The 27598-nt window shown below is 42.0% G+C and overlaps 1 protein-coding gene across 1 annotated transcript; it reads left to right on the plus strand.

Moving 5' to 3' along the window:
* The first annotated feature begins 20445 nt into the window (after positions 1–20445).
* LOC141288148 (E3 ubiquitin/ISG15 ligase TRIM25-like) lies at positions 20446–26873 on the plus strand. The gene is made up of 6 exons (XM_073820250.1): positions 20446–21018; positions 21843–21938; positions 22032–22229; positions 24909–25068; positions 25209–25262; positions 25464–26873. The coding sequence occupies exons 1-6, from the start codon at positions 20446–20448 to the stop codon at positions 25982–25984; spliced, it is 1602 nt and encodes a 533-aa protein (XP_073676351.1). The 3' UTR covers positions 25985–26873.
* Positions 26874–27598: the final 725 nt, after the last annotated feature.

Raw genomic sequence — 27598 nt, forward strand, 5'->3', positions numbered from 1 at the left:
TGGTAACCCTCTAGTAACGACTTAAGTGTTACTAAAGCCATCTGAAATATTACTATCCATAACCTTACAAAAACCTCAGTAGTTTTGAATGACTTTAGTCATTACTAGTGACCCTTTAGAATACGGATCCAAATAATTAGTAATTCCTTTAGAAGGATGTAGTAACACTTGTGTCATTACTATCCAAAAGATAACATATAGCTCAAAAGCTTACAATGATTTCAGTCATTACTAGGGAGTTATCATGATCTTCACTTTAGAATACAGATCCAAATAATTAGTAATCCCTTCTGAAGTATTTGGTAATTCTTGACTCATTACTAGTGGGTTACTATGATTTTTACTTTCAGAATTAATTGTACATTTTGCATTATTTATATTAATTATGAACCTGTATATACACTGTAAAAAGTTTTCACCAGTTTCAACCTAAACACTTAAGTTTAGCAGCTGCCTTAAAATTTTAAGTTAAATCAACTTAAGTCACTTCAACTCACAAGTTAAATCAACTCAGTTTTAAAATAAGTTAAATTGACTTGTAGTTTTAATATGATTTAACTTAAAAACTTAAGGCAGCTGCTGAACTTAGGTTTTTAAGTTGAATCTGGTGAAAACTTTTTACTGTGTAGTAATTCTTAGTAGTTATTTGGGAGATTTGAAAAAATAGTTACTGATTAGCTAATAGTGAACTACCACTTTCAGCTGAGCACTATTATTTACTGATTCGTTAATCAGAATGTCTTGTTTGTTAATAGTAATTACTATAATGTTAGTAGTGCATTAGTCATTTGTTCCTGTGTAGTTATTCATCAATGACGGATCCGTATTCTAAAGTGTTACACAAGATTCTACTTTGTGTGACTGTACTTTCACTCTTTAACCTCCAGTTGCTGACACTGTAATTACAGCTGTCAATCATTCATCTGTGTATCCGCACATCAGAGCTCATTAGTGTTAAAAGTTGTCATGTGGGAAAAACAGCATGAGAGATTTTCCCGTCAGTCGTCAGTCGTGTGTGTGTGTGTGTGTGTGTGTGTGTGTGTGTGTGTGTGTGTGTGTGTGTGTGTGTGTTGTTTCAGCTGTGTGTGACGTGTGCTGCAGTGATTCTCCCGTCTCCTCTTCCGGATTAATGTCACTCCTTATTAGCTTTAAAATCCTCATGGAAACAGTATGTGTGTGTGTGTGTGGGGGGTGGGGTGTTGTGATGTCATCAGAGGCGGAGTTTATGCTAATGTGGATTTACTCTGTTGAAAAAACTTCATATGCTGTTTTATGCTTCATATGCTTCATAGGCTGTTTTAAGCATGGTAGCTGGTGCTTAGTTGTTCATGAGCTGATTATAGGCTGGTCCTGAGCAGGAGCTAGTGACAGATTTATTTGTAAGATGATTGACACCTGTCCATCAGATGTATACAGCTGTGTGTGTGTGTGTGTGTGTGTGTGTGTGTGTGAGTGTGTGAGTGAGTGTTTGATTCTCCAAAACAATGAGATTCCCCACTGCGCTTTGTTTAGTCTCTGCTCTCACTCACACACACTCTTGAGTGGATCGTCTCTCTTTTTCCTTTAACACTTTCTTTCTTTGTCAGTCAAGTTTGTTATTATATCCCTCAGTGATGTGAAAGTGAAGATCCCACAGGAAAGAAACACGAGAGATCTCATTCATATCGTAGGTGTTTCTCCGAGACACAAATACGATCTGAGCGAGGGAGAGTTTCTTGGTCAGAACACACACTTACACACATTTTTGACCTCCAGCTGTCAATCATGACTAATCTTCAGTGTCTCATCTGTAGCTCCGCCCACAGTGTGATCTCATTGGTCCTGCTCCACTGATTTGCATATTAATAATCAGTGCGAGACCCCTGGTCATGTCTAGGTATCTCGTATGTAACGCTGCCCTGGGACTGCTATATCATGCAAAACTATTGTGCATTGAGGAAGCTCCAGACGTGGGTGATGTGTTTGACCTCTGACCTTTGACTCCATTATGGGATCAGTTCCCAGAGCAGGACAGGCTGAGATATTTTTCTCTGCACATAGGTCAGTGCACAATGCTTTACTGACGTCACACGGACTCAGATTCACCAGTTCAAATGCAGATGAAGTCTGGCTGAGTTCATAATGAACACAACTGTAAGAGTAGATGTTCAGACTCATTCCTCATGACTGTGTGTCTGATGGCTGCTGTACAGACGTTTATTTGTGAAAGCAGCACATCAGACGCTCTGAGTCCAACTGGAGCTGCTCTGGCGCTCAAAACCATAACACTTCATCCATGAAGAGCAGAAGAGAGACCTGCCACCCACTGAATACCACACACACACACACACACACACACACACACACACACACACACAGCTCTTATGGATCGATAAATAATCTAGAGTCAATGAAAATCTATTAATTAATTATTTAAACTAAAAAGTAAAACAAATATTTATATTTAACACAATTAACATTGTAGTGAAATAGTGAAAATTTTTATTTGAAACAAATCCATTCAACATAACTACAAAGTAAAATATTTTTAATGAAATAAATTTAAATAATTCAATCAAAACATACATTTATAAGAAATTATCATAATAAAATACTTTCTAAAAATTGAAATAGTTTATTTAAAATCAATACAATCTGCATAAATAATTAAAAAAATTTATTAAAATACCCTCACACATAAATAACCTTAAAACACATACAACCAAAATAATACAAAGTAAAATATCTTTTATGAAATAAATTTAAATTAAATAATTTTGAAATAAATACAATTGAAATAAATACAGAATAAAACACTTACTAAACAGTGAAATAATTTATTTGAAATAAATACAAATGACATAAATCATTTGAAATTAAAAAACAAAACAAAAAATACAATAAAAAATCATTTTTAAACAAAACACTTGCCAAAAAGGTTAAATATTTTATTTTAAATAAAATAAATAAATGTAAAATAAATACCATTAAAGCAAATAAATAATTTTATAACAATTACAATCAAAATACAATTAAAATAAATACATAATTCACATTTAGTAATAGCAGATGCTTTTATCCAAAGTGACTTACAAATGAGGACAATGGAAGCAATCAAAATTAACAAAAGAGCAATGATATGGAAGTGCGATGACAAGTCTCAGTCTAATGCATATGTAGCAAGGTTTGTTGAATGAAATAAGTAGAAAACATGTATATACAGATATACAGAATAGAAAAAGAATAGAGCAAGCTAGTGTTCAAAGCCTTTTTTTGTTAATTATATAATAAATAGAAAGAAAACAAATAAATAGAATGCAAAAAGAATGGAAAAGGCAGTGTTAGGTTTTTTATGAATAGAGTGCAAGCCTATGATCAAGATTTATTTTTTTAAAGAATAGAACTAGAATAGAGAGTGCTAGAGTTAGAGGGTCAAATAAAGATGGAAGAGATGTGCTTTTCGCCGTTTCTTGAAGATGGCTAAGGACTCGGATTGAGTTGGGCAGGTCATTAGAATAAAACACATCAAAAAAGTAAAATATTTTATTTGAAATAAATGCAATTAACAAATTAAAATCAACAAAAGTTACTAATAAAGATGTGATGTGACCATAAACTGTCATCAGAGAGCTGTAAACATCTGCATGTCTTGGTAAATTGTTAAATCTCAGGGCCATTTTTTTTTTAGCTCGAAGGGCTTCAGCTGACAAAAAAAGTCTAGATTTGACCCACTGCTGAAGATCCTGGATGGGGTTTAGTCTCATAAAAATCAGCATCAGATGATTGAGGTAAAGACTCTCTGAATCCTAACAACTACTGCAAACTGCTTGCTCTTCAGACCCTCAGACTCCTCCAGTAGATTCTTGAGTGGGAACATGAAGTATGAAGCGTTTGTGATCTGCGTGTTTTCACACACGTGTCCTACATGAAGACGTCCGTGTTCAGAGGTCAGACAGCAGCTCTTCACTCACTGAATGATGAGTTCCATATGTGTGTGTTCATCAGCGGCCCACCAACACACAGTCTCTCTCTCACACGGTGTTTCCTCTGTAATAAAGTCATACGGCTCTCAGCACAATGGAGGGCCGTCATAAAGAGCAATGTAGCGTATCAGTGCAGCTCTCTCGCTAACGTTCCCAGAGCCTCGTTAACACGCCAGCAAAACAAACACACCGTCACTCACACACACACTCAGAGTCAGTGCAGTGTGTCTTATCACAGGAGTGTGTGTGTGTGTGTGTGTGTGTGTGTGTGTGAGTGTGTGTTGCGGATCAGTTCCTCGGACACACATTACCTCACTCGCTCTTCCAGGAGCAAATATGACTGTAGTGCAGAGGAATGACGATTCTCAGTAAAACACACACTGACGGATTTAAACCCTTCAGATCGTGTGTGGTCGCTTTACACAGAGACACTCACAAACCAATTACTACACATAAATACGTGTGTATGAGTGCGGGGCACAATCTAACACGTTTTGAATTTCTCAATTTGTTTAAATCTATGTGGAGTTCAGAGTATAATTTATTATCCACATTAATTTCACAATTGTCTATGTCGCTTTGTTTCATAATTACAGTGTATCTTTTTTTTCCGTTATTTACCTCAAAAGAAAGGAAGTGAAATGTTACAATATGCCCCGTGGGTGGATACATTGTAACATCTAAAGGGGCACGTTGTAACATAACCATATGACAGCTTCAAATGTTATCTGGTCGAATGAAAAAAATATATGACAAACTAATATTTTGTCAATTTAAAAAAATTGTACTAACTTTTTCAAATAAAATAATGGCATTTTTTTAAGAATTAAAAATAATCGAATTTTGGAGTTTGACAATGAACACATTGCAGCTATGTTTGGAACGGCCCTGATTGCAACACACAAAACAATGTAGCCAAATAGATAAAACACTTTTAGACATTCAGACAAACACTCCAGTCCCTCCACACCACACACAGCTCTCATAGAACACCACACACATAAACCAGACAAAATGCTTTACATTTCTTGAAATAATCATTTCTGAACATTTAAACATTGACTGTCAGTCTTTATTCACCTGTTTCTTGTGGTTTCTCATTAAAATCCATAAAAGTAAATGGTGTAAATTACATCACTAATGTCATAGAATAGCATAGTTTAATAACAGCGATGCACATTGTAATGCAGTGTTACAACGTTCCCCATCTGCACCATTGAGATTTAAAAACAGGTTAGTGTCTTTTGCTGGTTTGCGAAGCATTAATAAACTGATAAATAACAGATTGAAGATTAAAAAAATAGCAGATTTGTCTTGTTTAAAATTAATATTAAAAACTGAGATAAAAAATTAACTTCAGCCAGAAATTTACTAAATGTACTTTTACTATGGTAAAATAAATATTCAGAGATATCTTCAAAAGACTTCTGAATTTTGGCGCATTTTATTCTCTGAATAGTATTGCTATCGCAACTAGTAAATGCTTTAAATGTAGGTATGCTAGCATGTGTGGAAAATTTAAACCACAAGTGTTACATCTAACTCCATGTTAGTTTGTGCTCCGTTATATATATATAAATAAAATGTGTTCATGTTTTTAAAATAAGTCTTTTCTGCTCATCAAGGCTGCATTTATTTGGTAAAAAATACAGTACAAATTGTGAAAATTTATTAGAATTTAAAACAGCTGTTTTCTATGTGAATATCTGTTAAACAGTCATTTATTTCTGTGATCCTTCAGAAATAATTATTATACTGATTTGCTGCTCAACAAACATGTTCTGATTCTGATTATTATCAATGTTGAAAAAAATTGTGTTGCACAGTATTTTTGTGGAAACCGTCATATGTTTTATTTTTCGCGATTATTTGACATAGAAAGTTCGAAAGAACAGGATTTATTTAAAATATATAACTCAACGTTCATGGTGAAGAGAAGTAGTTTTTTTCCTTTTTTTAATTCAGTGACTTTTGAATTGTAGTGTGTTGCTTGTGTTTCTTTCCATGTATTCAACCTCAGGATAGAGTTCCCTTCGAATTTCTGCATCATTAAACAAGGTATTATTTTTCACAATGGATATAAACATGTTTAACTATTTTTTACCACATCTGGGCCTGTATTCATAAAACGTTTTATCTTACCACTAAGAGTTCTCCTAAATATCAGTCAAAGTGTTTAGCTACGAGTTTTCTTTTAAAACCTATTCACAAAGCTGCTGAGACAAACTTCTAAAAGGAATAGAGAGAAGTTTTAAGATAAGAGTAGGGGCGGGGTTGATGCTTATTAACTATGCACACAGTGATTGGCTGATGGGGAAGGGGTCTCTGTCAGAGATTTATTCATAGAAATATTGTAGAGCATGATATTATGTTGCCATATTCAATCAAAAGTTTAAAAAATAAAAATGTTGCCACAATCAAAAAAAAAAAAAAAAAAAAAAGATTGTTTAAATTGCAGGCTTAGAGAGTCACTAATTAAACAATTATATGTTCAGCTGATTGTCAGCCTCTTACATGTGTGCTTCTCATAGTAAGACATGCAAATGTATAAGAAAACCAAACTGGATGCTAGAACAGATGTTACTTCTTGCCCAACTTGTTAACTTGTTGGGATAACCTTCAAAAACAAAAGAGATGGGAAAACATATGTGTGCAAACAAACAGAGCGTGTTTCTTAAATGTTTACATTCTGAGGCAGATTGCTAGCAACAGCCATTTTAGCCCTGCTGAAAAAAAACAAAAGAAACCATCATATAATTGTTGATAGTTTTACTGGTTATAGTGGAAATTGTACTTGTTTATTGGTAACTGTGATGGTGCCTGTTGGTCTCTGTTGGTAATTGGTCACCTTTGGTAAATCCTAATAAAATATGTCTCAAAGCACTCAAGAAATTGTTTTAATGGTTTAACAGTTACAAATTGGTTTGCAATGTTTGTAATGGCATTTGTAGTGGAAATCAGCAACCTCTGTGTTGTATTGTTTTTTTTCAGCAGGGAGGATAGTTTGTTATTTGGTCTTCTTAGTGACTTAGAAGTCCTCTTCACTATTTCTAATGCTTCATGGATTTAGGAGCTAGTTTTAATGCTAAAACTCTGTGAAATAATATTCTTAGAGTAAAAATTTAGAAGTCTTAAATTTTGGACTGATGGCCATTATTTTTAAGATTTTCTCCCAAATCTGCAAGTTATGAGCTACTTTTAGCATTAAGATGTTTTGTGAATACAGGCCCTGATCCTTTGGTTAGTTTGACCTCTTCTGGTCACTGTCGGTACTACATCATTTTTTGGGTAAAGACGGGTGCCCAAACTCGGTCCTGGAGGCCCGGGGGCCTGCAGAGTTTAGCTCTAACCCCAATTAGACACACCTGAACCAGCTAATCAAGCTTGTACTTGATTGATTATCAAGAGATTGATTATTCTGGTTAGAAGAGCAAAAATGTCGACTTTGCCACTGTATCAGAAACATGCAAACAAGCACTAAAAGCTAGTTTTTTAGTAGTTTTTTAATCTTAAAATAATTAAACACAAAATATAGTGTCATAAACGTACAAAACCTTCAGTGTTGTAAATGTTATATTCTTTAAAATATTAAAATATGATAAAATATTGCTAGATGTAGTAATAACTAATAACTTTGATCATTTTCTGATTCTCATTGTTCAGAACTCATTCTGTCTTTGGAAGTGTTGTGAAGAAGTGGTTTAGTTACAGATTTAAATTATTCATATGTGATCTTGATTTAGTGATTGACAGTGTGGCCAGCAGAGGGAGCCACAGTCTCACATCACACTGACACTTTACCACAGTAACCATAGTAACAGCAGATACACTGTATCAGCCTCCACTGACAGAGAATAGAGAACTCTCTCACACACACACACACACACACGCACACGCACACGCACACGCACACGCACACACACACACACACACAAAATAATATAATAAATTTGCTGACTCTGTAGTATAACAAGTAGTACTTTTCAATACAGTAAAAATCAAAAAATGAAGCCGCCTTGTTCTTTTGCTCTTTAATTTCTATTTGCATTAGCTTGTAACACAAACAACCTGCTTTAAACCTTCACCATCCACTTACATTCCATTAATCATCACATTTTACACTCTGCCTCCTGCTTAAATAATAAACCAAAGCCTTCTAACTTCCTGCCTACTCTCCTCAAATTCTAGTCATGCTAATATCAGAAAAAAAAGAAAAGTACAATGAAGATACTGCCTCCCTTACTGTCCAAAGAATACAATACATTTGAAAATAAAGAGCAAATAAACGGCACCCCTTTCCTGCCACTGCTTGATTTGTAGGGGGTTTTAGACAGTTTCATCCAGTCCAGGGCCTGTGAGGTACATGTTGGTGCACTCAATATCCACTCCAGATCTTCTCACAGACACACCAATCCTGGGTTTGGCTACTGCATTGGCCATCATTGATCATCATTGATCTGAGGAAACTCCTGTTCCGGAATCTCCTCTTTATCTATTCTTTGTTATTTTGCGAGCCATACTGCTGTTGGCTGAGTAGAAGTTTATTGTTAATTTCATTACTCTAATTAAGAAATCCAACAGTTTGGATAAGAAAACATTTAATTATTTGAAAAAAGCATATGACTATTTGCTGAACATAGAAATAGACACGGAATGATATTTAATATGTCAAATGTTTGTAAAGTCATGAAGCCAACACTCATGAACCTTTTATGCTTAAAGCTTTACCTGATTGAATTATTTCCTTTTTTAAATGAAGATATCAAGGTAGGTAGCAAAATGTTGTTAACAGAGAGAATAGTGATGTGACGTTCGGCACCGAGGCTTCAAAGCTTGTATCAAAAAACCGAAACATCTCACAGTGAAGCACTGTTTTCTTGTTGTTGCAACTTGATTTTCTTGTGATCTCGACATAACCAGAGTTATTTTCTCCTTATCATAACTTATTTTTTTTGTAATCTTGACATAATGAGTTGTTTTCTCCTTATCACGACTTAATTTTCTTGTGATCTCGACATAACGAGTGGTTGTCTCCTTATCACAGCTTAATTTTTTGTAATCTAGACATAATAAATTGTTTTCTTGTTATCAAACTTAATTTTTTTGTAATCTTGACATAATAAGTTGTTTTCTTGTTATCAAACTTAATTTTTTTGTAATCTTGACATAACCAGAGTTGTTTTCTCCTTATCATAACTAAATTTTTTTTGTAATCTTGACATAATGAGTTGTTTTCTCCTTATCACAGCTTAATTTTTTGTAATCTTGACATAATGAGTTGTTTTCTTGTTATCACAACTTAATTTTCTTGTCATCTCGACATGAGTTGTTTTCTCCTTATCACTACATGATGTTTTATTAACAAGGTTCGGGAGGAGCACAATCAGATAATCAATCCATTCGGCACAGGTGCAACTCGTTTAACCAATCATTGAATTAGCGCATCATCTATATATTGCCAGCCGTCTTACCTCCATCCAGCGACAGTTTCTTGGCATCCCTCCTCCACCCCTACTCCCCACTTTTTAATCTGTTTCTATCCTAAACTAGCAGGGGGAGTTCTCTGGGTCCGGCCTGTATTCCGGGCCCGGAACCCTTCCCCAGGACAGCACGCCAAAATATGCTTATTACTCGCTCAAGCAGATTAGATGTAGGGGGCGAACTCGTGAATTAATTTTTGTAATCTTGACATAATGAGTTGTTTTCTCCTTATCACGACTTAATTTTCTTGTGATCTCGACATAACGAGTTTTCTCCTTATCACAGCTTATTTTTTTGTAATCTTGACATAACCAGAGTTGTTTTCTTGTTATCACAACTTAATTTTCTTGTCATCTTGACATGAGTTGTTTTCTCCTTATCATGACTTAATTTTCTTGTGATCTCGACATAAGTTGTTTTCTCCTTATCACAGCTTAATTTTTTGTAATCTTGACATGAGGAGTTGTTTTCTTGTTATCACAACTTAATTTTCGTGTCATCTTGACATAACGAGTTGTTTTCTCCTTATCACAGCTTAATTTTTTGTAATCTTGACATGAGTTGTTTTCTCATTATCATGACTTAATTTTCTTGTGATCTTGACATAACCAGAGTTGTTTTCTTGTTATCACAACTTAATTTTCTTGTGATCTCGACATAACGAGTTTTCTCCTTATCACAGCTTAATTTTTTGTAATCTTGACATAACCAGAGTTGTTTTCTCCTTATCACAACTTAATTTTTTTGTAATCTTGACATAATGAGTTGTTTTCTCCTTATCACAACTTAATTTTCTTGTGATCTCGACATAACAAGTTGTTTTCTCCTTATCACAGCTTAATTTTTTGTAATCTTGACATAATGAGTTGTTTTCTTGTTATCACAACTTAATTTTATTGTCATCTTGACATAACGAGTTTTCTCCTTATCACAGCTTATTTTTTTGTAATCTTGACATAACCAGAGTTGTTTTCTTGTTATCACAACTTAATTTTCTTGTCATCTTGACATAACGAGTTTTCTCCTTATCACAGCTTAATTTTTTGTAATCTTGACATAATGAGTTGTTCCCTTCCGGGAACTCTACACTGCGTCCTGAAACGCTGTGGGGAACGCCATTGGCGGGCCGCACTCTGAGTCATGTCCAACGTCCAATGAGAAACGGGAGTGACGTCACAGGCGCGGTGACGTCATCGACCAGGAAGTATAAAAGCACGTGCGTTTGAAGCTGGCGTCAGCTTTTGTCATTCAGCGAGAGCGCTCTGTGTTATTGTCTGTCTGATTCGCATTCTGCTGTTTTTCAGTGCCAATTGCACTACTTTTATTTGAGCAAGAATGCCAGGGGGAAAACGTTCTTTTAAGAACGAACGTTCTTTTAAGAACGAGCGATCTATGGCGGTTCAGCAGCCACATAGACGGTGTGTCCCTCCCTGCCAACGCTTCATTGTTGGTGGGGATACACACGATCTATGTGTAGCCTGCTTGGGAGCGGAGCACGCTAGGTCAGCCCTTGAGGGGGCTGGCTGCCCGCAGTGCGAGCGGATGCCGCTGCGGTTGCTCCGTTCCCGGAAAGCCCTCTTTGAGGAGGGGGCTTTCGCTAGCGTTCCCCGCGGGTCTGGCCCCGCTTCCGTCGAGGCGGAGCGGCAGCTGCACTCGTGGGGTTCGCAGCTAGATCTGCTGGAGGGAGTTGAGACGGGTGATCCCCTATCTCTCTCCTCACCCAGCGGATCGTATGACCTCCTCTTGGATGAGGAAGCCCGCACTGCGGTTCCTTCCCTCCGAGAGGAGGAGTCAACGCTTCTCCTGTCTTCCTCCGAGGAGGTTGACATCGAGAGCGTTGACCTCCCACAACCGCCCCCCCGTTCACCCCAGTATGAGGAGCTGGTGGAGGTGCTGACGAGCGCGGTGGCCAAGCTCAACATCAGCTGGTCACCCGCTCCAGATCCAGAGCCCCAGGCGAGCAGGCTTGATGAGCGCTTCCTGCGGGCTAAATCAGCACCTCCCAAACGGAGCCTTCCCTTTTTCCCCGACCTCCATAAAGAAATCGCGAGGTCGTGGGATAAGCCGTATTCCTCTCGTCTCTACTCCCCCGCCTCAGATTACTACGGTAATGTGGGGGGGATGGAGGGATACGGCTACAGGGCGATGCCTCAGGTCGAGCAGACACTAGCGAGCTATCTGTCTCCCGGCCTGGCATCGTCCCTGAAGGCTCCGTCCTTGCCCACCAAGCCATTAAAAGTAACATCAGGCTTGATGGGCAAGGCTTATGCGGCAGCAGGTCAGGCTGGTGCATGTTTACACACCATGTCTGTGCTCCAGGCGTACCAAGCCGACCTGCTGAAGGAGCTTAGTGATGGCGAGGAGGTGAGCGTGTCAGAGATGCGTAGGACCGCTGATCTGGCGCTTCGGGCCACCAAGGAGACCGCTCGCGCTGTTGGGCGGTCTATGGCAGCCTTGGTGGCCGCGGAGAGGCATCTCTGGCTGACCCTGTCCGACATGAAAGAGAAGGACAGGGTCACGCTCCTGGACGCCCCCCTGCACTCCGCTGGCCTCTTTGGTGACTCTGTTGACACAGTTGTCAACAGGCACCAGGAGGCCCGTAGGCAGGCAGCGGCGTTCCAGCGCTACCTCCCTCGCCGCACTTTCTCCTCTGGGGCTGCTGGACGGGAGCAGCCCCAGCCGCACTCCAGCTCCTCACACAGGGAGACCCAGAAAAGGAGCGTTGCTACCCGTGCCCCTCCGGCGCGGCCTAGAGGGCGGGCTCAGCAACGCTCCAAGCCGGGGTCCTCAAAGACTAGGCCCGACCTGAGGGTCGTCCTACAGTCTAAGAGGGCCTCGGCTAAACGGCCCTGATGGTCGTGGCCCAGGGCCAATGAGGGCAGCCCCTCTCGAAGATTCAGGTGCCTCACCGCCTCTGAGGAGTACGGTGACCACCTCTCTTCGGGGCCCTCAGGAGATTCGTCAGCTAACCCTGCCGGTGTTACAGGGCGCGGCAGTCTCCCGTGAACATCATTCTCTGGTCCTTCCGCCCGGAAACGTAGCGGAACCAGAGAGTTCGCCACCCCCACGGGGGTCTCTAGAGCGCTCACTTCAGGTGCATCCTGCCAGTTCGCTGCTACAGGTCACCAAGTTAGCTCCTCTAATAAATCCAGAGACCAGTCTCGAGAGGCTGGTTCCCTTAGTAGAATTTCTGGCAGCGTGGAAACTACTGCCAAATATTTCTATGTGGGTCCTGCGTACTGTAGAGAAAGGTTATTCCATTCAATTCGGCGCCAGGCCGCCACCTTTCAGCGGGGTATTTCCTACTCTGGTAGGCCCCGAGCAGGCTCTGGTATTGGAACAGGAAGTGAATACTCTCCTGAGGAAGGAGGCCATCGAGGTGGTCCCTCCTCAATGCAGAGAGGCCGGGTTCTACAGCCGGTACTTCATTGTTCCCAAGAAGGATGGGGGCCTGCGGCCCATTTTAGATCTCAGACAGCTAAACCTCTCAGTAAGAAAACTGAAGTTCAAAATGTTGACTGTCAATCAGGTCGTGTCCCAAATCAGGTCCGAGGACTGGTTTGTCACGATAGATCTGAAAGACGCATACTTTCACGTCTCCATCCTTCCTCAACACCGGAAGTTTCTCAGGTTCGCTTTCAGGGGCAAAGCTTACCAATACAGAGTTCTTCCGTTCGGCCTAGCGCTCTCTCCCCGAACTTTTACGAAGTGTGTGGATGCTGCTCTGGCTCCATTGCGACTCCAGGGCATCCGCATACTCAACTACATAGACGACTGGCTCATTCTAACCAGTTCAGAACAGTTAGCGGCTCAACATCGAGATGTTGTTCTTGCTCACATGAAAAAGCTGGGGTTGAGACTCAACGCCAAGAAAAGTGTGCTATCTCCATTACAGAGAACCACTTATCTAGGTGTAATCTGGGATTCGACCACGATGCAGGCACGATTGTCACCTGCTCGGATAGAGTCGATCCTTACTGCAGTAAATGCGGTCAAGCTAGGCCTGCTACTCACTGTCAAACAGTTCCAAGTACTGTTAGGTCTTATGGCAGCTGCATCCAACGTGATACCTCTTGGACTGCTGTACATGAGACCACTGCAGTGGTGGCTCAAAACCAAAGGGTTTTCCCCGAGGGGGAACCCATTCCACAAGATCAAGGTCACGCGGCGCTGCCTACGTGCCTTAGTCATGTGGAAGAAGCCCTGGTTCCTACTACAAGGTCCAGTGCTGGGAGCTCCTTGCCGCCGCGTCACGCTAGCGACAGATGCATCCCTCACCGGGTGGGGAGCGGTCATGAGTGGCCGCTCCGCCCAAGGCCTATGGAACGACCAGCATCACTCCTGGCACATAAATTGCCTAGAGATGTTGGCAGTGTTCCTGGCTCTGAAGCATTTCCTTCCAGACCTGAGAAACCGTCACGTGCTGGTCCGCACGGACAACACGGCGGTGGTCTACTATATAAACCACCAGGGAGGTCTGCGTTCACGCCCCTTATACAAGCTGGCGTACCAGATCATCCTGTGGTCACAAGGGAAGCTTCTCTCATTGAGAGCAGTTCACATTCCTGGACGTCTCAATGTGGGAGCAGACGTCCTGTCGAGGCAGGGGCTGAGGCCCGGGGAATGGATGCTTCACCCTCAGGTGGTGAAGCAGATATGGAGAGTCTTTGGTCAAGCCCAAGTGGACCTCTTTGCGACTCAGGAGACATCGCAATGTCCCCTTTGGTACTCTCTAGTTCCTCCAGCTCCTCTCGGACTGGATGCCATGGTACAGACGTGGCCGAGGCTTCGTCTGTATGCTTTTCCCCCGATCGCTCTGCTCCCGGGAGTTCTGGAAAGAGTGCGCCGGTACGGAGTACGGCTGCTGCTAGTAGCCCCGTACTGGCCGGCCCGAGTATGGTTCTCGGATATAATCGCCCTCCTCGACGGCTCTCCGTCGGAGATTCCCGTCAGGAGCGACCTTCTTTCTCAGGCTGGGGGCGCAATACGCCACCCCCACCCAGAGAAATGGAAGTTATGGGTGTGGCCCCTGAGGGGGCACAGCTCATAGAAGCTGGTCTCTCAACCGAGGTTGCTGAGACCATCCTTCAATCCAGAGCTCCCTCTACGAGGAAACTTTATGGCCTAAAGTGGAACCTGTTTGCGTCCTGGTGTCACGAACGCCACTCAAACCCAGTTCACTGCCCAATTGGTACAGTGCTGGAGTTCCTGCAGACTCGTTTGTCCGCTGGGTTAGCTCACTCCACCCTGAAGGTGTACGTGGCGGCTATATCGGCTTACCACGCCCCTCAGGGCGGCCTTTCAGTGGGCAGAAACCCCCTGGTCTCACGTTTCCTCCGCGGTGCACTCAGGCTGAGGCCTCGTGCAAAACCGAGAGTCCCTACATGGGACCTGGCTGTGGTATTGGAAGCGCTGTGTAAGCCTCCCTTCGAGCCTCTGGAGGAGGCCTCCGATCGGATGCTTACCCTAAAAACAGCACTGCTGTTGGCGCTGACATCTCTTAAGAGGGTTGGGGACCTGCAGGCCCTTTCAGTGGCCCCTTCCTATATTGACTTTGCCCCAGGGTTGGCCAAAGCATTCCTCTACCCAAGAGCTGGGTACACACCCAAGGTCCCCTCAGTAACACCACAGCCAATAACGCTGTTAGCGTTTTATCCTCCTCCATTCGTGGAGCACGACCAGAGGAAGTATAACTTAATGTGTCCAGTAAGAGCACTAGACACTTATGTCCACAGAGCTGCCCTGTGGCGTAAATCAGAGCAATTGTTTGTCTGTTACGGCCCCCCTAAGAGGGGGTGCCCGGCTTCTAAGCCTACTATCAGTAAATGGATCGTTGATGCCATCTCTACTGCATACGAGTCCTCTGGTCTCCCATCACCGATGGGAGTCAAGGCTCACTCAACTCGAGGCGTCGCAGCCTCCAAAGCTCTGATGGCAGGTGTCCCAATCAAGGATATCTGCAGTGCGGCGGGTTGGTCCTCACCTCTTACGTTCGTCAGATTCTACGAACTAGACCTCAGAGCCACTCCGGGCTCAGTCATCCTTCAGCCCTAGCACTAAGGCTAGGCCCAAGAGGTCAAAAGGCGCTTTCCTTTGAGTAAGGAAAGGAGTTTTTACCCCTTTTTGGTTCTGGCAAGTTCCCCAGACAAAGGCGTATGACTCCCCTCTACAGCCTCGTGTGCCCGAGGGCCGAGGCTTGTATTCCTCGTGTCTGGTGGTCGATCACAGACAGAGATGAGTTCCAGTGTCCTGGCAGGATCACCAGGCACTCCCTATGTCCCTCTTGTACTGGCTATACGCAGACAACGGACTACCATTTCTCCTCGTGTGCCTGAGGGCCGAGGAGCATCTTCTCCCTCTGCACTGGTCATGTGACAGGCAGCGGTCGAGAACCTTAGCCTCGTGTGCCTGAGGGCCGAGGCCTTTATCCCTCTCGTCTGGTGATGGATCACAGACAGAGATGAATTCCAGTGCCCTGGCAAGGTCACCAGGCACTTCTTGCGTCCCTCTTGTACTGGCTGTAATGCAGACAAAGGACCACTATCTTTCCTCGCGTGCCCAAGGGCCGAGGAATCCTTTTCTCCCCCTGCGCTGGTCTGCTGACAGGCAGCGGTTGAGATCCCTAGCCTCGTGTGCCTGAGGGCCGAGGCCTATTCTATCCCTCGTGTCTGGTGGCTGATCACAGACAGAGATGAATTCCAGTGCCCTGGCAAGGTCACCAGGCACTTCTTGCGTCCCTCTTGTACTGGCTGTAATGCAGACAATGGATCGCCACTTCTCCTCGAGTGCCCGAGGGCCGAGGAGCATTTCTCCCCCTGCACTGGTCGTGTGACAGGCAGCGGTCGAGAACCCTATCCTCGTGTGCCTGAGGGCCGAGGTCTCTTATCCCTCTTGTCTGGTGGTGGATCACAGACAGAGATGAATTCCAGTGCCCTGGCAAGATCACCAGGCACTTCTCGTGTCCCTCTTGTACTGGCTGCAACGCAGACAAAGGACCACATCTCTCCTCGTGTGCCTGAGGGCCGAGGCTCATTATCCCTCTTGTCTGGTGATGGGTCACAGACAGAGGTGGATTACCACTCGCGTCCTGGCAAGATCACCAGGCGGAGTTACTACAGTGTCTCATCAGGTAAGTATTGCTAGACACTGTCCCTTCTCGGTCTTGCGAGACCAGACGAAGGATGACATGACCTCGTGGGCTCGAGGGCCGAGGTCTCTTTCCCTCTGATCTGGTGGGCTCCACAGTCAGAGATGTATTACCACCCATGTCCTGGCAGGTTCCCCAGGCTGAGGTTTGTAATGTACTAACGCTGTCTTTTTTTCCCCCCTTGTTCTAGCAGACACTAGGCAGGGTGCGGAAATTATGGGGACGTTGATACTTCGTTCCCCACAGCGTTTCAGGACGCAGTGTAGAGTTCCCGGAAGGGAACGTCTCGGGTTACGTATGTAACCCTGGTTCCCTGAGGGAACGAGACACTGCGTCTCGGACCATAATTCCCGCATCCCTGCTGCGCTCGCTTCATGCCTATGAGCTGACGCCAGCTTCAAACGCACGTGCTTTTATACTTCCTGGTCGATGACGTCACCGCGCCTGTGACGTCACTCCCGTTTCTCATTGGACGTTGGACATGACTCAGAGTGCGGCCCGCCAATGGCGTTCCCCACAGCGTTTCAGGACGCAGTGTCTCGTTCCCTCAGGGAACCAGGGTTACATACGTAACCCGAGACGTTTTCTTGTTATCACAACTTAATTTTCTTGTCATCTTGACATGAGTTGTTTTCTCCTTATCATGACTTAATTTTCTTGTGATCTCGACATAAGTTGTTTTCTCCTTATCACAGCTTAATTTTTTGTAATCTTGACATGAGGAGTTGTTTTCTTGTTATCACAACTTAATTTTCTTGTCATCTTGACATAACGAGTTGTTTTCTCCTTATCACAGCTTAATTTTTTGTAATCTTGACATGAGTTGTTTTCTCATTATCATGACTTAATTTTCTTGTGATCTTGACATAACCAGAGTTGTTTTCTTGTTATCACAACCTAATTTTCTTGTGATCTCGACATAATGAGTTTTCTCCTTATCACAGCTTAATTTTTTGTAATCTTGACATAACCAGAGTTGTTTTCTCCTTATCACAACTTAATTTTTTTGTAATCTTGACATAATGAGTTGTTTTCTCCTTATCACAACTTAATTTTCTTGTGATCTCGACATAACAAGTTGTTTTCTCCTTATCACAGCTTAATTTTTTGTAATCTTGACATAATGAGTTGTTTTCTTGTTATCACAACTTAATTTTATTGTCATCTTGACATAACGAGTTTTCTCCTTATCACAGCTTATTTTTTTGTAATCTTGACATAACCAGAGTTGTTTTCTTGTTATCACAACTTAATTTTCTTGTCATCTTGACATAACGAGTTTTCTCCTTATCACAGCTTAATTTTTTGTAATCTTGACATAATGAGTTGTTTTCTTGTTATCACAACTTAATTTTTTTGTCATCTTGACATGAGTTGTTTTCTCCTTATCATGACTTAATTTTCTTGTGATCTCGACATAACAAGTTGTTTTCTCCTTATCACAACTTAATTTTTTGTAATCTTGACATGAGGAGTTGTTTTCTTGTTATCACAACTTAATTTTCTTGTCATCTTGACATAACGAGTTGTTTTCTCCTTATCACAGCTTAATTTTTTGTAATCTTGACATAACCAGAGTTGTTTTCTCCTTATCACAACTTATTTTTTTGCAATCTTGACATAACCAGAGTTGTTTTCTCCTTATCACAACTTATTTTTTTGTAATCTTGACATAACCAGAGTTGTTTTCTCCTTATCACAACTTAATTTTTTGTAATCTTGACATAATGAGTTGTTTTCTCGTTATCACGACTTAATTTTCTTGTGATCTCGACATAACAAGTTGTTTTCTCCTTATCACAGCTTATTTTTTTGTAATCTTGACATAATGAGTTGTTTTCTTGTTATCACAACTTAATTTTCTTGTCATCTTGACATAACGAGTTTTCTCCTTATCACAGCTTATTTTTTTGTAATCTTGACATAACCAGAGTTGTTTTCTTGTTATCACAACTTAATTTTCTTGTCTTCTTGACATAACGAGTTTTCTCCTTATCACAGCTTAATTTTTTGTAATCTTGACATAATGAGTTGTTTTCTTGTTATCACAACTTAATTTTCTTGTCATCTTGACATAAATTGTTTTCTTGTTATCATGACTTAATTTTCTTGTGATCTCGACATTACAAAATTTTTCTTGTTATCATGACTTAATTTTCTTGTGATCTCAATATACCCATAACTAGTTTTCCCATTAACAAAATTTATTTTGTGATCTCGACATAGCAAAAGAGTTGTTCTCTAAGTTACACAACAGCGCCAACAGGTGGCAGTATAGAACTAAATATGACTGATGGGGAGTTGTATATTATATATCCACCTTACTGTAGATGTATTTGTGCTGATTTATGATCTGTGCTGTTCATTACGGACATTTAATTAACTTATAAATGTTAAATGCATGAGTAAATGTGATTGATTTGCTTGAAAGTGTATCTGTTATCATTCCGTTCTTACTGCTCCATGACTCATCACAGTTTCATTACCATAATTGCATTCGGTGTGATCTACTAACCTCATTGCATATCAAAACCAATGTTGCCATCACTGTATATTATTCTGTTTGTACCTATATCTTTATTTGTGCATCTGCACATTGTTAATTAATAAGCTGTTATTATGTTGCGTTCATGTAGAACATGCTACAACGATTATGTCGAGATCACAAGACAACTTTTGTTACGATGACAAAATTAAAATGCTGTTCATGAGAAAACGTTTTGGATTCCACACATAACCTTGGTCCCCCGAGAGAAAACAAGGCACTATGTCATCTAGTGGACACTTTGAGGACTGTCGGCAGCAGGACCGGTATCTGAAGCATGTCTGAAAAAACTCTAGTCCTATTGGTCCACATAGCCCATGACGTCATGAGTGAGCGCCCCCGAAGTATAAAAGGGCGCCAAGTCAAGTCACCTTTATTTATGTAGCCCTTTTAACAATACAGACTGTCAAAGCAGCTTTACAGTATTACATAGGGAAAATAGTGTGTAATAATGCAATTAATAGTGCAAATTTTGTTGTCTTCAGGCTTCTGTTTGTCAGCTCGTGTAAATGTGTTATGGAGAAATCAAGGCAAGTGAGCATTTTAGAAGGTGTATGTCTCTGTGCCCGAGGTTTCTAACACTCGAGGACACACAATCTATGCGTAAAGGCAGTTTTTTTTCCACCTTTGACCACAAGATTTAAGCCATTCAACACATGTGTGCAATGTGTTGAAAAGTTTACAGTAATTAACCACTTTGAGGGGAAAGTCTGGGTGCTTTGCAAAGCTTTATTATGCCATTTCTAAAAGAGAACGCTCAGTCGGGGCAAAACAAGACTTAGCAATGAGAAGAGCACACATATGCACTCAAATAGTCTCTGGAATGAGCCACAGGTGTGCTTGGGGGTTATGGGAAATAGAGTCCAGAGTGATAGTGCCCTCTGGTGTTGATCGGGGGAACCACAGAGGCCTGCTTGGTGACAAATACACTGATAGTGTGTGTGTGTTCTGGTATATATGGTTTATGAAGATACAAATGTGTATAATGACATGGATACTACAGTGTAAACAGTTTATGAGGACACTTTTTTTAATGTAAAAATTGCATGTAGTTTTATGTGAGGGGTAAGTTTAGTAGGTGTAGAGTTAGGGTAAAGAGAAAACCGTTACCCCTATAGAATTAACCCATAATGATACCTGTGTGTGTGTGTGTGTGTGTGTGTGTGTGTGTGTGCGTGAGACAGAGAGACATGGTTCAAACACATCACTCAAACACAGAAACAGGAAACAGGAAACACGTGATTTTAGAGGTAAGAGAAACTGAGGTGTAGTTGAGCAGTGTGTTTGTGTCTCTGTATTCATGCAGTAAAATGGAAGACAGAATTTCAGTAAATAAGGAGGAGTTCACATGTGCAGTATGTCAGGATCTCCTGAAGGATCCAGTGGTTATTCCTTGTGGACACAGTTACTGTAAGAGCTGTATTACAGACTGCTGGGATCATGAGGATCAGATGAGAGTCTACAGCTGCCCTCAGTGCAGACAGACCTTCAGTCCAAGACCTGCTTTAGCTAGAAACACCATGCTGGCTGAAGTGGTGAAGAAACTGAAGAAGAGGAAATGTCCTGCTGACTGTTACGCTGCAGCTGGAGATGTGGAGTGTGACGTCTGTACTGGAAGAAAATACAAAGCTGTCAAGTCCTGTCTGATGTGTCAGGAATCTTACTGTCAAACTCATTTTGACCATCATGAGGAGTTTCATTCACGTAAGCCACACAAAGTGACTGATGCCACTGGACGACTGCAGGAGATGATCTGCCAGAAACATGAGAGGATCCTTGAGGTTTTCTGTCGCACTGATCAGAAATGTATATGTGTGCTGTGTATGGATGAACATAAAAACCACGAAACTGTGTCAGCTGCAGCACAGAGAACAGGGAAACAGGTATTTAAAAGTAAACACTGATGAAATATTGCTGACACTCGTTTCATATGTGTTTATATTCAAGGTCAAACTTTATTAAAATCCCTTACAGGCAATTTACTGTAGATGCAGCTAGAATCAGAACTCATACAATACATAAAAACATAAATATCACATACCTAACAAATTTTCTCAAGAACCATTTAAAAGCTTAATTGCACAAGGGACAAATGAATATTTATATCGATTACTTTTCATCTTTGGCAATCTATATCGGGAACCAGAAGGAAGCATAGAGAACTCTGTAAACAGGAAATGATCATTATTAGCTAGCACAGATCTAGCCCGACTCAAAATATTTCTATTAAACAATGATGACAAATTTCTTTGCTCCATAATAACAGCACCCATATTAACAGCTTACAGCATTCACACCGAACACCACAGCAGAAATGATCAGCAGCTGAAAGCAGAGTTTCACTGTTTGCTGAAAATACACCATAAACCTTTATCAGCACAATCTTTCTTAAAGTAGGCTTTGATTAAGCAACATAAAATAATGGAGCACTATTCACCTGTTGTTTGACAGCAGCTTAATTACACAGAACACAAAACACTGTCAATGTGAAGCTCTACATATGTGTCCGTTTCACTTTTATAATACTTACACTTGCACTGAGAAAGAGGCCTTAATCTTTATGATAATTCATGTATGATGATTGTAACTGAACATTACATCTAGTTTGATCCTACTTATCAGCTCCACTTTTACTAGATTCGTCCGTTCACATGATGATTTAGTGCCAGTATTTTCTGACATTCGCTATCATCTGTTTGTCCTGCAGAAGCAGCTGAAGGAGACGCAGAAGACGTTCCAGCACAGAATCCAGCAGAGAGAAAAATATGTTCAGCAGCTGAGAGAGGCTGTGGAGTCTCATAAGGTGAGTCTGGAGAAGAAGAGAAGTTTGTCTCATTTCAGACTCTCTTGTCTCTTTCAGTCCCACTGAAGCCTGAATCACTGTGTGTCCTAACAGCGCTCTGCACAGACAGCAGTGGAGGACAGTGAGAGGATGTTTGAGCTGATACGGCTGATCAGAGATCAGGAAAAGCGAGCAGTGAGTCGAGCTGAAGGACGACTGGAGCGACTGGAGCAGGAGATCAATGATCTGAGGAGGAGAGACGCTGAGCTGGAGCAGCTTTCACACACACAGGATCACATCCAGTTCCTGCAGGTAACAGAGATCATAAGGGTATATAAAATGGTGGTGTGCATTCACTCATTCAGATTTATGCTGAGAAGCCGAGAAGCATCCCGGCTTTCAGCACAGTTTAAGCTGTGGCATAAGAGATGTAACGTCTCCGTTCCCTCCTTCAAGTAATAAGGGTTACATACATAACCGATGTTCCCTTTCAGTCAGTCACTTTGAGTTAGGGGTCTCTATGGAAAGCGCCACAACCCGAACTGTGTTACGTAAATTAAAAAAATGCAGTTGCAATCCATAACCTTCCCAACCTACTGGAGAAACAAGCAAACGTATACTTACCAGAGGAATGCTGCCTCAAGCATGACACTTAGCCCGGACTCCTGCAAATTGCCTATCTGTACCCAACACACGGGAAGAAATGGGCTCCACCCAAAGATTATAGAATCTTGAAAAGGTTATTTGGTGTCACCCAGCCTGCAGCTCTACATATGCCTGCAAGAGAGGCGCCATGTACCAGGACCCAGGAGGAGGCAACACTCCAAGTGGAATGAGCTCTTACTCCCAGGAAGCATGGCTCACCATGTGCCTAATATGCCAAGGTGATGGCGTCCACCGTCTAATAAGGCAACCTCTATTTGGAGACACCCATTACCTTCTGCTGTCCTCTAAAACAGACAAAGAGCTGTTTAGAGCGCAAAGTGCAGACAGGACACAGCAATGCAAGGGCTGGGCCTGCCTCCTCCGAGGGCAGCACTTGCAAGTTCACCATCTGGTCCATAAAGGGAGTGGTGGGAACCTTGTGCACATAACCAGGCTGATGTCTCAAGGTAACTTGAGAATCAACTTGACCAAACTCAAGGCATGATTTGTTGACCACGAGGGCTTGCAGGTCCCCCACCCTCTTGATTAAGGTGAGTGCCACCAGGAGTGAAGTCCTGAGGGACAGGAATTTCAGCTCTACTGAGTCAGGGGGCTCCCTGCAGTCCCGCCAGAACCACGGAGAGATCCCAGGAGAGGATGAGGTGCGACCTTGGAAGATTAAGTCGTCTTGCACCTCTCAGGAGCCTGATGATCAGGGATGTACCATTCATCAAATTGTGATTTGCTGCTATGGCAGCATCTCACTTCAAAGCATAGTCCTGTAGTCCTAGTAGAAGAGGCTCTAGCTTGAGTGGTAGTATTTATCATGACCTGAGAAAGGCCAGAGAGGTCTGCTGCATCTCGTCAAGAAGACAAACATGCAGGTTCCATAGATCGGGGGGCGAGTGCCAAATTGTGCCCATTCCCTGAGAGAGAAGGTCCCTCCTCAGGGGAATTCTTCAGCGAGGGGCTGTTGGCGAGAAGCATGAGGTTGCCAAACAAGGTCCGGGTGGGCCAGAACGGCACAACCAACAGATCTTGCTTCTCGTCCTCCCTGATCTTGGACAGGGTCTGTGCAAGGAGGCTTAATATGTGGAAGGCGTACTTGCATAAACTCCGGGGGCCAGCTGTGTGCCAGTGCATCCGTACCGAGGGGAGCGGTCAGGGAATAAAACAGCCAGCAATTCGAGGATTCCTAGGAAGCAAACAGATCCACCTGAATTGATTCCCTGAATCGACTCCAAATCAGCTAAACCACCTGGGAATGGAGTCTCTATTCTCTGGGGAGGGTGAACTGTTGAGAGAGTACATCAGCTGTACTATTGAGCGTAACATGAATGGCATGCAGCAAATTGAGCTATGTCTAACTCCAAAGGATGAGGTGGCGGGGGAGTTACGACATGTGAAAAGAGCAAACTCTGCCTTGATGGTTAATGTACGCTACCGCCACAGTGTTGTCTGTATGGACCGGCATATTCTTGCAGCAGTGGACGAGGCAATTGATATTCTACTATCCCAATGTCCCATCCAGGAGCCCGAAGCTGCATGCCCGTTGCATACAGCTCCCCAACCCATTCAGAGGCATCTGTTGTTACAACAACATGCCTTGACACCTGTTCTAAGGGCACTCCTGCCCATAGAAATGCGGGGTCTGACCAAGGGCTGAAGAGACTGTGACAAACTGGGGTAACGCTGACCCGGAGAGCAGCATGGTGCCATGCCCATCTTGGGATCCGGCTGTGCAACCAGTTCTAAAGTGGTCTTATATGTAACAACCCCAGAATCATATCTGCGGCTGCCGTATGCCCTAGGAAATTGCTTTAGAGGAACCGTTGTTCTGCTCCTGAAGGATATCAGGCAGTTTAGCACTGAGCATGCTTGTTTGTGAGATGTTTAGGTGAGCTATTCATGGACCTCTGGGAAGAATGACACTGAGGCGGAAAATGGCTGAGAGTCACGTCTGGAGCCCAGATACCAATCATCGAGCTGTGAGTGCTCAGGAGAAGGTGGAGAATTCACCTCCAACTCTTGGCTGCCTGTAGGAGCATGGCCATGAACTCTACCTCAGACTCTGACTAAAATGGGAGTGGCTTGAAATCAGTGAACTCGATAGTACCAATTCTGAGTAACTTTCATCAAAATTGTGCTTGAGCTGTTAGATGGACATTTATGTTCTTAGCAGATGTTTTATCATTCAAACTATTTCCTAGTAAGTTCACATATAGTGTAGTGGCAATTACTAGAATCTGTAGCTCTAATGTGATATAATGAATATGAGAAGAAAGAAGCTGATGCTTTAAAAGTGCTGGATTGAGGTGAGTTATTTTGATTTTTTGTTTTCTGTAGAGTTTCCAGTCTCTCTCAGCACCTCCTGAATCTACAGATGTAAATGATGATTTCTTCAGTTCTCTCGTCTCTTTTGATGGTCTGAGAGAATCTGTCCATCAGCTGAGAGACAAACTGGAGAATTTCTGCAAAGAGGAGCTCAAGAAGATCTCAGACAGAGGTAAAGTCCTGGAGATTCATCTGCTCTCAGAAACGAGTCCATCATCATCTCATATCATTGAGAACATTATATTAGAAATGTCTTAGGAATGGATGCAGGATCATGAGAATCACACTGTTCATGTCTGTTGATTTCCACAGTCACATTCACCAACATTGTTCCCAGCACCAGGAACCAGGAAACCATCCTACAATGTAAGTCAGTACAAACAAGCCCTTCCTGTATAAGGTGAAAGAAAAGTTTTATAACTGATGATGTAAATGATGATTTGCACAGGATATCTGGTCATCTGTACTGAGACACTGATGATACACTGAACATGAAGAATTCTGCTACATGAAAAGATCAAACAGATTCATAATCCCTGATTCTGATGTTTTTTAAATCTCCGTCAGATTCCCATCAGCTCACTCTGGATCTGAACACAGTGAATAAACGCCTCCGTCTGTCTGAGAACAACAGAGTGATTACATTCACTGACACAGATCAGTCGTATCCTCGCCATCCAGACAGATTTAATCGTTATCCTCAGGTGTTATGTAGAGAGAGTGTGTGTGGACGCTTTTACTGGGGGATTGAGTGGAGTGGAAATATTGGTGTGTTTATATCAGTGTCATATAAGAGCATCAGCAGAAAGGGAAAAGATGAGTGTTTGTTTGGAGCTAATGATCAGTCCTGGAGTTTGTTCTGCTCTCCCTCCAGATACTCATTCATACACAACAATATAGAGACTTATCTCTCTTTAAAGTCCATCAGCAGTAGAATAGGAGTGTTTGTGGATCACAGTGCAGGAACTCTGTCCTTCTACAGCGTCTCTGACACAATGAGCCTCATCCACACAGTCCACACCACATTCACCCAGCCGCTCTATCCTGGGTTTAATGTTTGGTCTGGATCATCAGTGAAACTGTGTTGATGAATCAGAATAGACTGCTGAGAGATTCTACCCATAATGCTTTGAGCTACATGATAAATCAGTAACAGTGAGATGTTATAGAGTCTCTTGTGTGTAATACAGTAAGTAATGGATAATCAACGGTTTGCAGTGCGTTTAAGGATTTTAAATGCACAACGTGGAGGCATAGAGCCGCCCGACACGAAGCGCATTTACAGACATTTATTCGGGTAAGATCACATTTATTTTAATGGATTATAGCATTTATTTCAATTAATTATCAATTGAGAGAGAGAAAGAGCGAGAAGGAGGGAGAGAGAGAAAGGGAGAGATGACAGTTGTGTGTGTTTACCTACCTGCTGCGCGTCTCTCTAATTCATTACACCTAATTCATTCAAAAACAGCAATTTTACCACCTTGTTGCTAAAGGAATAGAATGTCTCCATTTCCAGGTTTTTAATGTTGTACAGTAATTTAACATTGTGTTCAGTTATAATAACCATTGTTTATGACGTTTAAGCATTGAAACATACACAACTAATATTATTCAGTTATGTCCTGCTTATTTTTATCATCATTTGTCTCCTGCTTTCTGCTCTTCCCTGAATTCCTCAGTTAACCTCTCAGGCTGATTGAAGACTTTGAGTTAATGCAGTTTTGGGACTCAAAAATCATTAAATAAATGTCTACTGACAGGATCTGGTATTTCTGTCTTGAGATGTGATCATATGTTTTTGGCGCAGTCGTCAGGATGTTGGCACAATCTAACGGATAGATATTTTCAACATTTTCAGGTGTCAGTGTGTGATCTAATTCTGAATTCAGCTGTTTCTTGTCTTTTTTTCTGTTGATAGTTGTGATTTTATCAGGCTGTATTGCTATTATTTTTAATAAAAACAAATTAAGAGGAGTTTTGAATCTTTTGAAATCGGCCATTATTATTCCATCAGATACAATAACATGTTAAATATGTGTTATATACTTTTGTCATGACATCTTGGACCTAATTCTCATCACTGAGTTTCATGTACATCACCCGGATCAACCTCGACCCAGACCCAGGAGAAAGGCCCCGAACTAAAGCTTCTAAACACCCTGAGGGACCTAAAAGGTGGCATAATGTCATATACATGCCTGAACCTGCTCCTCCAACCACCCACCACATGAGGGAGCCTTCTCCTGAATTCTGAGTTCTTCTTCACCTGAAGCTCATCTTCCTCATCTCCTCTCAATCATCCAGTGGCCATCCTCCGTGATGTAACGCCAGTTGTACTTTTGCAAAATAGTCCAATTCACAAATTTTTAGGGTCCGATATTCTGAAAACGACTAAGTAAGCCTAAGCAATACAGATAGCCTAAGCAACAAGCATGTTGCCAATAACCTGGGAGCATTAAAATGAACTTAGTGTAGCTTTCTGAAGATATTCAGAAATGGATGTGACATGGATGTTTGGTCTCTTGATATCCTCCTTCATGCGGGAAGAGAAGATCTCATCTGAACTTGTTCTTGAGTCAGTTACATATGTCCTGGCATCCATGTCAATAATGTAGCGATGAGTAAAGCAATGCTAACTTTCGATTCAGACTCTTGAATTTTGGCTCCTTACTTTACAGCTCGCCTAGAGCAGTGGTTCT

Source organism: Garra rufa, chromosome 16, assembly GCF_049309525.1.
Source record: "Garra rufa chromosome 16, GarRuf1.0, whole genome shotgun sequence".
Classification (NCBI taxonomy): Eukaryota; Metazoa; Chordata; class Actinopteri; order Cypriniformes; family Cyprinidae; genus Garra; species Garra rufa.

Coding starts and splice junctions, on each gene's coding strand:
- LOC141288148 (XM_073820250.1), top strand. CDS start 20,446: ATGGAAGACAGAATTTCAGTAAATAAGGAGGAGTTCACATGTGCAGTA. Junction 21,939..22,031: donor AGGCTGTGGAGTCTCATAAG/GTGAGTCTGGAG, acceptor GTGTCCTAACAG/CGCTCTGCACAGACAGCAGT. Junction 25,069..25,208: donor CAAGAAGATCTCAGACAGAG/GTAAAGTCCTGG, acceptor TGATTTCCACAG/TCACATTCACCAACATTGTT.